Here is a 13,117-nt window from a genome sequence, read left to right as displayed (position 1 = left end):
CCCAGTGGGCCCGATTTGGACTCTTTGGCAGCCGGTTCTGGCCCTGGGGTCGCCGTCATTTTGAAACCCCTGATTTAAGTGATGCGGCTGCTATGTCGTTATTGTCAACCTCATGAATACATGAAAAACAACAACGTGTTATTCTGTCCATCAATACTTTCCTGATCTCCTCATAGACTGTGTATAAGAAGTGTATGTAGCCACTGTGATGTCACCCATTGGTTTGTGGACTGAGGTTTTCAGTTCTGAAATTTGGCCGTCGCCATCTTGTTTTTTTTGCAACCAGAAGTGACATGAGAATTTTTTTTTTTTTTTTTTTTTACAATTGACTTTCAACTAAAGGGTTAAAAAGGTTGAAAAAGAAAACATGGACAGCTCCCAGACCAGACAACCCTGTGGTAGCGACCTGTCAATCACAGGGTAGCCCCGCCCTAAAGCATACCCTGCTTTATGGTCTATTTTACTCTAAATGGGACCATCATTCACTAAATGAACTTGTGCAATTGTATATTTGACATGTTGAAGAAGACTTGAAACTAGTGTTTGAGACCATAGACTCATGTTGACAATGTGTACTGAGGGAATAAATCATTTTCTCAAAGACTTCATCTACCAGAGGAGTTACTACTTGACGGCCATTAGAAAGAATGCAACTGTAAGGCACTTTGCATTGGCTTCACTTTTTCAGTGACACATGCAGTTATGCTATACATTCCCTGAGGGAGGAATGCCTACGATAACAATAATACTGTTCAAGCATCGTCTACCCTGTAGTCATGTAAGAGCTTTATGTTGGAGTTGCACTTTGCCTGTTTTTAAAAATGTGTCAAATCCTCAGTCAGCTATTGAGCTGCACAGTGAGAAAGTAAAAACTGTGGAGCACCATTGTGAAGCACCCAAGAGGACCCAAGTTGAAAATAATTTCACACCAGGCTTTTGTTCTGTCTGTCAGCGGTTCGAGCTCGGAGACTGCCGTTTCTTTCGCAAGTCATGGAAACGGAGAGATTCTGTGATCATATCTCCATATCAGATTCTCTTCACCTGTAATGTTCTGTTGCTTAATCAAACGTGTAATTAGAGTAAAACAAGCAGTGCTGTGTGTAGTGTCGAGCGGGGATCCTTGACATGGAAGAGATTCTCTGTTGTGATAGGAGCAGCAGGCTGATATTAGGCACTGACAACCGTGATGAGTCGCATTAAAAAAATCTGCTTATTTCATTAGAATGCATACAGACGTCACATTGTCTTTCATGCTGCAAACAACAGTGATGTCTGTGCTATTAATTACAACGTATGCACTGCCATATTATATTGAAGTTTGAAGAGAGGGGTTGCCGTCATCTTCACACCCCCAATTAGTCACGTTTATTCTCGTAGATAGAAGTACAGTGTCCATGTTTTTATTTACGTCTTTCTTCTGATTTACTCCCCAGACAGGAAATTGGAATGAATTCTGAAAATAAATTAGAATAAAATGACAGTAAAAAAAAAAAAAAATAGGACCTGTTTCCTAGCAACATCAAATCAGTTTGTTATTGAGAGAGAGAGAGAGAGAGAGAGAGAGAGAGAGAGAGAGAGAGAGAGAGAGAGAGAGAGAGAGAGAGAGAGAGAGAGAGAGAGAGAGAGAGAGAGAGAGATTTTTTTTTTTGTTGATGTATCAAATCTGGATTGACTGGCATCGTTTGGGTTTTCTTCCGGCTCATGAACACGTCGCCCCAAAGCTGGAAACAAAAGATTCCAGACTGTCTGGACAAATCCTCTCGCTGACTGACAGAAGATGAGACAGATTTCTGGATAAGAGGACGCCCTGGACGACTGACGATGGATGTGGAGAGAATTGAGTGTCTCATAACACAAGTATCACAATCAAAATGAAGCTTATTTGTGCTATATGTGCAAATGAAAACTGTAAGCTCCAAAAAAAACAAAACCTCTCATATCTTGTCAGCCACGCAGGCTTTTTTTTTTTTTTTTTTTTGGCGGAGGCATTCACAGATTGGAGACTCGGTTTGTGGCTTCAAGCTTTCAAACGCTGACTGAGGGGCTTTCGGATCAGAATAGCAACTCAACAAACACACCAGTGAGGCTGGAAATGAAAGTCCTGTCTTTGTTGCAATATTGTGGTTATGCTAATAAATGAAAAGGTTAAACTGGAGGAGATGAAACAGGTTAGTTTATCGACAGAAACTAGAAAGCAATTATGTTGATTATTAAAGAATTTATTTGAATTAAACCCCAAAGTCAATTCAAGCTTCTAAAATATGAATATTTGTGGATTTTCTTAGTTTTGGATGATATTTCATTGTTTTGGGGTTGTGGACTGTTGGTCGAATAAAGCAAGCCATCTGAATGATATCAAAGTTATGATGGGCACTGTGGAAAGAATCTAGCAGTCAAGACAATAGTTGTCAGATTAAAGGTTAATGAAAATCACCGGCAGCTGCAGCCCTACTGCAAAGCAAGACTTGTTTAAAAACTGTGGACATTTTGAAGAATTTACTGCATTTATAGCATTTGATGAAAGATTAAGCCGTTTAAAATGAATACATCCACCTTTCAAGTTTTACTGGGTTTGACGACAGTGGAGACCTGACCAACTCTCTCAGCATGACTGCCATTAGCTCTCATCAATACCTCAGGGGTTTGCCATCCGCTCCCCCACCATGGCGAGAGTCAGTGGGTGCTGGGATGGGCTGCCACCAGCCCGCTGTGATGTGATGCCGCTAATAAAGGAGCGTGACAGCTCCTCTGTGGACATCTCCTCCGTGTAATGTGATGGGGTTGGCTGAGAGACGAGGAAGAGGACAGAGAGAGAGAGAGAGAGAGAGAGAGAGAGAGAGAGAGAGAGAGAGAGAGGAGCTGGCAGGTGTGGGAGCTGTGGGGGTGAGGAGTTACAGGCAGAGACCGCATGGCTGATCCCCGACGGTTCTGCTACAGCTCCCCAAGTGATCTCCATGCAGGCCGGGAGGAAGACGCCCGTTGTGAGGTTTGGGAGGGGTGAGATGTTGGGGTGAAGGTGGTGGAGGGGTTGGGGGGGGGGGGGGGGGGGGGGGGGGTCCCCAAGGTGTTTAGCCAGCTACTCCCCTCCCTGAATGTGCATGTGTCACCATGACAACTGGGGCCAGCGGGAGTCCGGGGATTCACTCACACCTGGAGGAAACGGGAAACATTTGCATTTTGCACACAGCCCTGCTCATCATACATTTAGCAGATTAACATGATTCACGCAGAGTGCAGACGTGTTGGATTGCTGAGAGCTTTGGTCCAGACCTGCTTTTGCGTTTTAGTGCACGAGATAAGAAGGTGTTTGATGGCTAATAAGAAGCTGAACTGCAGGCGATGGAGCGCTGTAGTTCGACATAACGAGGAAACAGATCATCTTTATTGACAGACGCTTCTCTGAAGTGTCTGTAAACAGGATGCAGTGTGATGTCACTGAATCCCACTTTGTTTCTAATTTAGATCCAGAAATTTTATATTCGTCTGATGAGATTAACTGTTACTACAACATGCATGTCGCCTAATTTTTTTTTTTCATAAATTAACATATTTCCCCAGTATTTCATCTCTATTTTTAGGGATGATTTGTCAATCTGTTTCCTCTTCTTGGCAGGATTTCCGAGGAGAGCGTGGAGTTTTTTGAGCGCGTGAATGCCATCCTTCAGAAGCAGGAGAACATGCTGCGGACTGCCCAGGCTGAGGTAACCCTCACCCAACTTCCCCTTTTCCGTCTGTTGCGCCCGTGCATTGCGAGTGGGCCTCGGCGCCGTTTGTTCAGGCCAGTGTGACGCGGACAGACAGAAGGGCCGGGTCGAGTTGGGTGCTTGGAAGACTGGAAGCTCAGCTGTGACGAGCTGCTGTCGATGGTTATGTTCAGCTCCTCCTGCTGCCAATGCTAATAAGGCAATGATGCTCTATTAACATCTTTGCTGAGAGCAATGTCTTCATTTCCAAATTGCTGTAAGACAAGAGAGTAAAAAAAAAAGAGTCATCAAAACATAAGGAACATTCACTACATATCATAATTGGTTAGAATGAAGTGGCTATTTAATGCATTAGTGGTAGAAAGATCCTCTACATTTCAGGAAAAAATTGCTCCACTGCATTTAACAGCTATAGTTACCAGTTTATTGTCAGATTGATATTTTACATCAACATTTCATAAGCTTATAAAATACATTGCAAAAGCTGGAAACCAGTGGTTTCCTTTTCGGCATGTGACCCCTCCAAAAAAATCAAGTTGCGACTCTTCGTCACATTTCAGACGCCTATGAGTTGTTAGCAGTCAAATCATCCCCTCTAAACCTTCATTCAGATAAGTATCTGAGGCCCAATGTGGAACCACTGGACAGTTGAACTGTTTCTGACCCCTCACAGTGCGACAGAGGAGCCTGCACAGTGCCGCCGCCGCAAGAGCATGTGGATCAGGCTTTCATCCCCGACAGAATCCGGAGGACAGAGGTGCGTCTGTTTTTAATTGCACTTCAGCAGTTTTTAAAAAAAATAACAGACACCTCCTTGCTTTTAATATGCTTCAAAGCAGAAAGCATGAAGAGGAAGGAACATAAGCTATTATTTATTTATTTTTGAGGGATTGTCATTAAGTGGAGTGTGTTTTCATGTAGCTGGACCTGCTTTACGAGGAAGCTGTTTACACGGTGGTCAACCGGGTGGGAGTGCCTTCACCTGAACATGTGAGAAGTGACGAAGACCTGTTTGCTTACCTGCTAAAGGTATCTACGTCGCTCCCTCCCTTCCTCCCTATATCCCATCCTACCTCCCTACCACCCTCCCTCCGTCCCTCTAAAAAGCAGAATCTATTTTCTGAGCTCCGTTACATCTCTGTTAGTAACACCGCTGCTAGCCTCAACAATGGTGTTATTTGTTGTGGGCAGGCTGTAAGAATTTGAGCAGATGCTGTTGGCTCTAACCTGATTAAACATGAAAAGTCCAGTCACACCGTGTGCTGATATACAGCTGTGATATTAAATCCATTCACATGAAATCGTGCTCAGGATTGTAGCTTCTTTAATGTCTGGAGTGGGTGGTTGTTTTTTTTTCAAGTTGTGTTGTAGTCCTTGCTGTCGGGTGCAGGTTTATAAAGGACCGGTGTTGCAGTGGATAGTGTTTCTAGAATGTTCATTCACGTTTCTGTTGCATATAAAAGCTTCTTTCTTTACCGTCTCACCACACAAGGTGTTTGATTTGGGCGAAGAGGAGCATGACATCATTCTCCAGAAAGTTCAGGAATCCAAGGTGAGATTCATGAGTCACTGTCCTTTCAAGTTGTCGGTTGTACTGTTGCACATGAAGCTGACATCAGTTTTCTATATGGAAGTTGAAAAATGTACTCTAGTCTGTATATTTCCAGTCTGTGCTGATATAATATTATTACACTGTAGGCCAAATACAACAAATTATTAAATGTTGACGTTTTTGTTTGCCATTTTAATTTGCAATCCTATTTTGTGTCCAGAAGATTTCACGCAAATGTAACAGAGGGGAGATATCATGACTCATTGATATTACAAAGCTGTAACATTTTTTTTTGTCATATTGTATAATACAGAATTAAATGGAAACCAATTGGTGCCTAGAAAATAAAATGAAAATACTTAAAAAACAGCAAATTTGCTAAAACTTTACCAACTAAAGTTAAGAAAACTCCTAAGTGGTCTCAAAGTGCAGATTCAGAGGTGTCACTAAATCCCCAGTTGTGCAGCCACAAGTGGTGTTTTAGTGCATTTCCTGGTATTTTCTCATGCTCTTAGTTTGCAGACTTTGCACGGTGCATTAGTAATAAGGTAAAAGCATCGGAGAGAAACAGTTGGAGCGCACTGATGCCCTTGGAGAGTTGTGAGATGTAAGACCTGTAACACCTGAAAGCCCCACTCTGTATGAGAGTGTGTCTTTTACTTGACTGCCAGGGTCTCTGTTAAGAACAGCGAGTCCTCATGACAGACTGCTGTTGTGAACAGAGTGGAATATTTTCCCATTAAAATATTCGCTGCAATTCTAGAACATTGAGTTTTTCTCCCTTGTGACTAATAAAGCTCGAAGATATCTGATAAACCATTCAGGAGTTGTTTATTCACACTGTTCTCTACAATGAATGCTGATCTGTTATAATGTACTCAATGCATGACATTGATTTGTTGCATTTACAGTTTCCTACTGAATAGAAATGTAAACTGCTTTTTTTTTCACAGCGAGCCAGTTTTTCCTTGAGAGTTTCCGTCATGAAAGCAAAGAATCTGATGGCCAAGGACGCAAATGGTGAGACTTCTCAAGATGGTAACCCACAATATGCTAAAACTCTTGCAAGAGTTGCCCGACAACCGATTATAACTAGAGATGTTCCGATACAGATTCTGATACCGCTCGTATTTTATATATAATATTACACAGACTAACTTTTTTCACCAGCATCCCAGAACATTAATTTTGTAATGCTCCTTCAAACAACTAGTAGACTATACTACATTTTACAAGACTTTTTTTACTGAATAGAGATGGAACGCACCATAATGTAACTCAAAGCAACCTCCGTTAACATTAGCTGTTAGCTCCGTTTAGCCAATCATGACTGTGCTGACCACTGCTAACAGCTAACGTTAGCTAACTCTCCTCCTGCCAATTATAACACAGATTTTTTCGGTTCACAATGTCGCATTATCAGGGAAAAAATAGGGTTCACGAGAGTGTGTGTTGAACCACAGATGTGTAGCACAAGTTAGCTTGCACGCATGCAGTACGACTTGGGCTGTACAGATCAGGTAGCTAGCGACGCATGCTGTTGCTGTTTCGGTGTATCGCGATCAGATCAGATCGGTGCATAGACGCCCATGTTCACCACCACCCGATCCAGCATTTTAAGCTGTATCGGAGGCCTTTCTGATACTGGTATCGGTATGGGAACAACTCGTATCCTAACCATAACCATCTTGCAAGAGTTTCCCCAATTGTGGGTGACCATCAAGACACGACTGTGATGACACAATGCAGGATGGGTAAAATCTCTCCAACCTGCTTGTGACTGTTTGTGGTGTTAATTGTTATGTGGTTCATGAACACTATCACAAAATCTACATAGACAAATGTTGAGCCCTGTTGAGGTCTGACAACATCTCATTGATGTGAATATCTTGCACACCTTCCTCTTTTCATCTCTCCATGGATGCCCAGTATGCATGCAATTATATGACGACTGCACAATGTGAGGGTGTTGGTATTTGAATAGTATTTCTTTATTATGAGGTGGGAATAAGGTTGAGGCGGACTTTCTACTCAAATGACATTTATGAAATCGAATCACATCAACCACTTCACACGTCATAATAACCGGTACGTGATAAAAGATTCACAATAGCAGATCTTTTCAGCGTTGGACCTCCTGTATTGTTCCCGTTTGTCAAAAATAGCTGCAGGATTTTGTCACTTCCCTCGACCGCAGCCAACTACCTGAGACCACTTTCCATGTGAGGTGAAATTCATCCCAAACAAGCTTGTTGTCACCCAGTCACAATCTTCCCATTGACGAGCACTTTACTAAAACACAACACTGATTGTAATCACAAATGAGCCCAAAGGCTTCCCTCCTCCCGCTGCTGTAACAGCATCAGCAGAGTGATGGCTATAAACAGTTTTCATGTGTGTGATATAACCTTTTCTATGCGTCACTCCGCGGCCTGCCAGGGTACAGCGACCCCTACTGCATGCTGGGAATCCTGCTGGGCCAGAGCCCGCGGGAGACGGAGGAGAAGAAGGAGAGAAAGTTCAGCTTCAGGAAGAGAAAGGAGAAGCTGGAGAAGCGCTCCAGCACCAAGGAGGTGTTACCTGCCAGGTGCATCCAGGTGACCGAGGTCAAACCAGAGACTCTCAACCCAGTGTGGGACGAGCACTTTGTGTTGTGAGTACGGCAGTTAAACCAGCAGAGTGCTGGACATTGTGATATGTGTGACATGCAGGATTCACAGTTTCATTTGTTTCACACTGAAGTTGTTAGATATGTGACCAGTGCAGCACAGTGTCACCGGCTCTGCAGAAGGATCACTAAAGAATTGATGGGTTTCTTGTCAGTATTCACTCATGGAGATGATTATTCAATTAATAATGTTTTTTGGTTGTTGTTTTTTTTCCACAGTGAAATAGATGATGTCCATAATGACCTCTTACATCTTGACATATGGTAAGAATAGTACGCAGCAACACCTTGAATTCTTTGAATGTCACCATGCCAGAGGGACAAAAAAATGATTTTTTTATTTAATTATATTAGGCTAAATTTGCATACAGATTAGTATTTGTATACTGCAAATGTTTTTGGTACTCTATTTTCCTATTACTTAGGAAACACATTTGAAATCAGTAACTTTTCCCCCAAAAGAATTTTACATTTATTTTCATTTTTCATTTTCTTTTTGTAGGCACACACTGCTTTTGCAATCACAGTTTTCCAATCACCAATCCATTTTTCAAACCAATGGTCTTTTAGGTCTGATGGAGAAAAAGGGGATTGTACTTGGTTAAGCTTGAAAGTGAAGTTGCTCTAAACTGTAAAATTGTACCTTTTGGATTCGTAACAGACTGGAAAACTGTGAGCCATGTTGCATAACAGATTGGTTGAAGAGTCGTTATTTAGCTGATAAAGAAACTTTTCTTTCCCCCGGTCAAAGCTTTCACTCTTACCTCCAAATTCCTTTCTTGAATGCTAGATAGTAGATCTTCTTGTTCTGTTCATTGGTGAGGCATGTTGTTGCAGAAGATGAGAGGTTGTAATAACCTCTGAATCCTCTTTTCTTCAGGGATCATGACGATGACGTGTCTGTCGCAGAGGCCTGCAAAAAGCTCAATGAAGTCAGTGGACTTCGAGGAATGGGCAGGTAGAAGAAACTCTGTAATGTAGCAAAATGTAATGATGCAACCGTCTTAGATGCATATTTTAGTTTGAAGTGCTGCATATTCCTTTAGCACTGTCGTTAGTCTTTTTTTTTCAATGTCTAAATTGCAACTGAATCATAAATTGCGACTTTGTGCACATTTATATAAGTTGGTATTTCATCTATTCAACCAGTTGGCATTGTGGCAGTGAATAGATGACTCATTCGACCTGTCAATCAAAGTGTCATTTCAATTTAATTGAAGCCAAAAGTTGCAGTTCATGAATGAAGAAGCCAACGTTATCTCCATTTGTCAAAAATAACGACACCATCTTGTTTTGTTCATTTTAGGGGATCATTTGGTATTTGTCCTTTTAACCTCAAAGAATGACTGGCATACAGAACGCCCTGTGCTGAAGCTGTGCACACAGAGAACACAGAGTTCAGCCGTAGCCATGGAGAGACTAATAAATAGCAGACATGTTTAATGAAAACCTCAGAAAGTCAATCTTAACCAAGGGACAAAAGGATCATAGTCCTCTGGTGTAAAATGTGCAGTTTCCATTTGAACAAAAAAGTTGGAGTAACAGCAAACTTTCGTTAGGAAATGAAACTCATTGTGATGATGCTCTAATGTAAGTCACAGTTCATAAAAGCATTAAATAAATGCCCTTAAAATAAGATAAAATATTAGGTTATAGCTCTCACATTACATTTAAACATGAATTCAACCTGTGACAAACAAGATTCCCTTTTTCCCTGCGTTTGTCTTGCCAGGTACTTTAAGCAGATAGCAAAGTCGGTGCGCTCCAATGGATCCGCATCGTCAGGCTCCGAGGAGAACGCCGACGACTTCCTCGGATGCATCAACATCCCTTTGAATGTGAGCGTTCAAAGTCCAATCGAATACTCACCGAAAAAAATCAAAACCCAACCACAAATATATTCCCCTGAAAGACTTCTCCCTGGGAATACGTCTGTGATGTTAATCTGGTTGATTCCTTCATGCAGGAGTTCCCGATTGTGGGCTATGACACCTGGTTTAAGCTGGAGCCTCGATCAAGTACATCTAAAGTTCAGGGAGAATGTCACCTGATACTGAAGCTCTTCACCAGCCAGGTCAGTGTATTCAGATGACTGCTTACTCCTCGTCTTGCATGGGTAAGAATACCAACTTTTCACTTTATTTTTTTCTTTCAGAGGGACACAGCTTTGTCTAAGAGCGACTCAAATGTCTCCATTCACAAGAAACTGCTGAGTCAGATCGTGGAGTACGAGCACGGTCATGTTAAGGTGAGTTAAATGCAGATATTTATTCAAAGCAACCTTTAAATATCAAACAACCTTAGAGCAGTGGCGTATGGTTGTAACGCTTGGCCCCAGTGAACACTATTATGAAAGGCCTTAGTGCGCGCTAGTTATAAAGCACACACACACACACACACACACACACACACCATCATATTGTTTTGTCACATGATGAGAAACAGACTTGACATCCGACATCTACATATATATTACCCAGCAGTCATTGCATATCTGTACGTGACAAAACTATAAAAGAAAATAAGAAATTATTATTTTATATTGTATTTATAATTTATGCAGAATAAGAATATAATTGTATTATAGATTGCTAATGACTATTTTGCCCAAAAAAATAAAAAAATAAATAAATTAGGGGATATATAGCAAATGGCATCATGAAATATGAATTTCTTTTCTCAACAGTCATATTTTTTGAGATGTCAGTTTGAATCACTTTAATCAAACCCCCACGGTGCACAGCCTGTGCTCTCTATATTTATTCCCTTGCCTTAAAGAAGAAAAAAAACACCAGTTTAACATTCTGTAATTATGATTACGTTAACTTACTTTATTACTTGTTAACTAGTTTATAGCAGTGTTCATATTTACAGATCATACATACAGATCGTTGGCCGTGTGACATTTTTTTAAACCAAGCAAAGATTCTGATGAGTACGAACAGATTCCTCTGAACTGTAATCTGCTGAATATAATCCCAGAGAGAGCCCTACAACTGGAACGGCCAGGTCTGTCCTCCAGCATGGACTGTGCTGACTCACCATGCTGTGCAAACGGATCTCTCACCTCTCCAACAGGCCGTTATGTGAGTATTAACGCGGCGAATAAAATTGATCAAATCAAATATGAAAGCCTAAGCGTCAGGTAAAAAAGGCTCTTGTTTTGTTTTTTAACCCAGACGCTGGCAGTGCTACAGCAGCCACCATCGGACCCAGAGGGTGTGCTACTCCCTGCTGCTGCGCCTCCTGAGGGCCGTCGATGCAGAGTGGGACCCCACCGCTGTGAGGGGAGACCTGGTAGGTTTTCAGCCATTGGCCTCTCAGTAAGAAAAAAAAAACAAAAAAAAAAACACAAAACCTTTCACCATCTGGAAACAGTCACCTCATTAGCTCAGCTCTTCACTGACATGCATCAAGGTTTTTGGTCCAGCCAAAAATGTCTCACAGCCAAGTGTACTTGAAGCTATAACTGAGGGCCCTTCCTGTGTCCAGGAGAGGCAGCTGTCAGACAGCTTCAGGCTGTACACAGAGCACTGCCTGTGCCTGATGAAGAACATGCGTCAGGTTTTCCCCTGCACCAGCGCCGCTGCCATTACACGCTACGAGCTCATGCTGAGGTAAAGTCACACTGCCATCGCATCACGTCAGACACTGCTGCCGTACCAGGTAGACGCTCGGCCTCTCAGCCCAGCAGACGCAGAGAGACGTCAGTCACTCAGTCATACTCTGTGGAGGAAGCAGTGTTGGGCTCCCTAAACACAAATATCTTCATAATATACAATAATCATTGCTCATTTCTCATTTCAAAATGTTGAATGTTTGATCCTGACCACAGATTTTGTTGTATACAACCTTAAAGGTAGATGTTATTTGATATATATACAACATATTGTGGTCATAGCATACATATTTTGACATATTTTTATCTTCCATAACATAGTGTTGGTTAGTAAAGTCAGTGACCAAATCCAACCCTGATAAAAATGGCCTGCGACCCACCCGTGGGTCCCGACCCAGTCGACTGATATAGATCATATCGATTTTGATGTTGCTTGTTTACGTCAAGCAACAGCTGGAGGAAATCACAAACATTCATTCATTGGGGAACATGAATATCCACAGTGAATTTCATGGATTCCGAGCATTACTTTTATGACACATTGTCATCAACCAATGTGTTGGCCATCAGGAGATGTTCCGGTCTCCGTCAAACCATGAGAAACACAACAGATGGAAGACCATAGATATCTGCGTTGAGTTTGATAGTGATCTGGTCGGTATTGCAGAGACATTCTGCTCCGAAATCAAGTCTGACGGACCGACTTAGCTTTGAGTTACCATGACACAACAGAAGGATTCTCTTCCACATGAATGTCAGCCAGTAAAATCAGCTAATTAATGAAGTTCTTGTTGTCGTGGAGGTTTCTTTTCCATAGAAACTTCCCTCCTTAGAAGTCCAGCTCTGCCCAGTGATCAACACCTCGAGGGAAATCTTTTCTTCATCTCTTAGAAACACTCTCAGAGTGACTCACCAAACGTTGCCTCCCTGCTCTCCTGCAGAGACAGTGCAGGATCCTGCTTACAATTTAAGAGCAAATCATTTAGTGAGATTGAAGCTACTGTGCCTATATGATATGTCATATTCTAAGAATAATTTGAATTATGTGACCAGACATCAGTCTTGTAATGTAAATGGCTTTTTTCCTGTCTGTGAATGCCAGGGGGATTGGCTACATGCAGAACATGCGGGCGTTTAAGACTGTGTGTCCCCTTCGAAATGATCTGCATTTGGACATCACCACTGCTGTCAAGGTAACAATGCAATAAAAGAAAAAAAACAAAAACATTTGTCTTACAGTAGGTTCACTTGAAGGAACCCTGTGGAGTTTTTGACTACTTGTGGTGCTGTTGATGAATGACTTGATTAGCGGGTCAATGTCTATATGTGTACTACATTTATGTACTCCACGGGCCGCCTTCAAGTAGCTCATTTATTCTCCTTAATTTGTGTACATATTTCAACAGAAAGGAACTGTGGAGTGGTACGAGAGCTTAATTGCGCGATACAAACCCGAGGATGGGGTATGTTCATGCTGATTCATTAATAACAGAAGTCCCGATGATGGACGTCTCTCCATCTTGTCGTTTCTCGTTGACTGTGGCTCGAGGATAAACATCCAGGGTGTCGTTCAT

At 41.9% G+C, this 13,117-nt stretch overlaps 1 protein-coding gene across 2 annotated transcripts in view; it reads left to right on the top strand.

Annotated features, from left to right (window-relative positions):
• The window catches only part of baiap3 (BAI1 associated protein 3), a 34,405-nt gene that overhangs the window by 11,392 nt on the left and 9,896 nt on the right, over positions 1-13,117 (top strand). For both annotated transcript variants that reach the window (XM_068727947.1, XM_068727948.1), the window contains exons 3-18: positions 3,614-3,701; positions 4,378-4,461; positions 4,626-4,733; positions 5,197-5,256; positions 6,210-6,276; positions 7,696-7,909; positions 8,144-8,188; positions 8,805-8,882; positions 9,657-9,762; positions 9,891-9,998; positions 10,080-10,172; positions 10,907-11,010; positions 11,104-11,221; positions 11,417-11,541; positions 12,646-12,736; positions 12,950-13,006. In XM_068727947.1, the coding sequence (XP_068584048.1) occupies positions 3,614-3,701; positions 4,378-4,461; positions 4,626-4,733; positions 5,197-5,256; positions 6,210-6,276; positions 7,696-7,909; positions 8,144-8,188; positions 8,805-8,882; positions 9,657-9,762; positions 9,891-9,998; positions 10,080-10,172; positions 10,907-11,010; positions 11,104-11,221; positions 11,417-11,541; positions 12,646-12,736; positions 12,950-13,006 (1,546 nt within the window). The remainder of the gene's footprint in view (positions 1-3,613; positions 3,702-4,377; positions 4,462-4,625; positions 4,734-5,196; positions 5,257-6,209; positions 6,277-7,695; positions 7,910-8,143; positions 8,189-8,804; positions 8,883-9,656; positions 9,763-9,890; positions 9,999-10,079; positions 10,173-10,906; positions 11,011-11,103; positions 11,222-11,416; positions 11,542-12,645; positions 12,737-12,949; positions 13,007-13,117) is intronic.

The sequence above is a fragment of the Cebidichthys violaceus genome, unplaced genomic scaffold (assembly GCF_023349555.1).
Source record: "Cebidichthys violaceus isolate CVI_PGR_0920_01 unplaced genomic scaffold, fCebVio1.0.p SCAF_40, whole genome shotgun sequence".
Classification (NCBI taxonomy): domain Eukaryota; kingdom Metazoa; phylum Chordata; class Actinopteri; order Perciformes; family Stichaeidae; genus Cebidichthys; species Cebidichthys violaceus.
The sequence above is the reverse complement of the archived record's forward strand: the minus strand, read 5'-3'. Positions and strand labels throughout refer to the sequence as shown.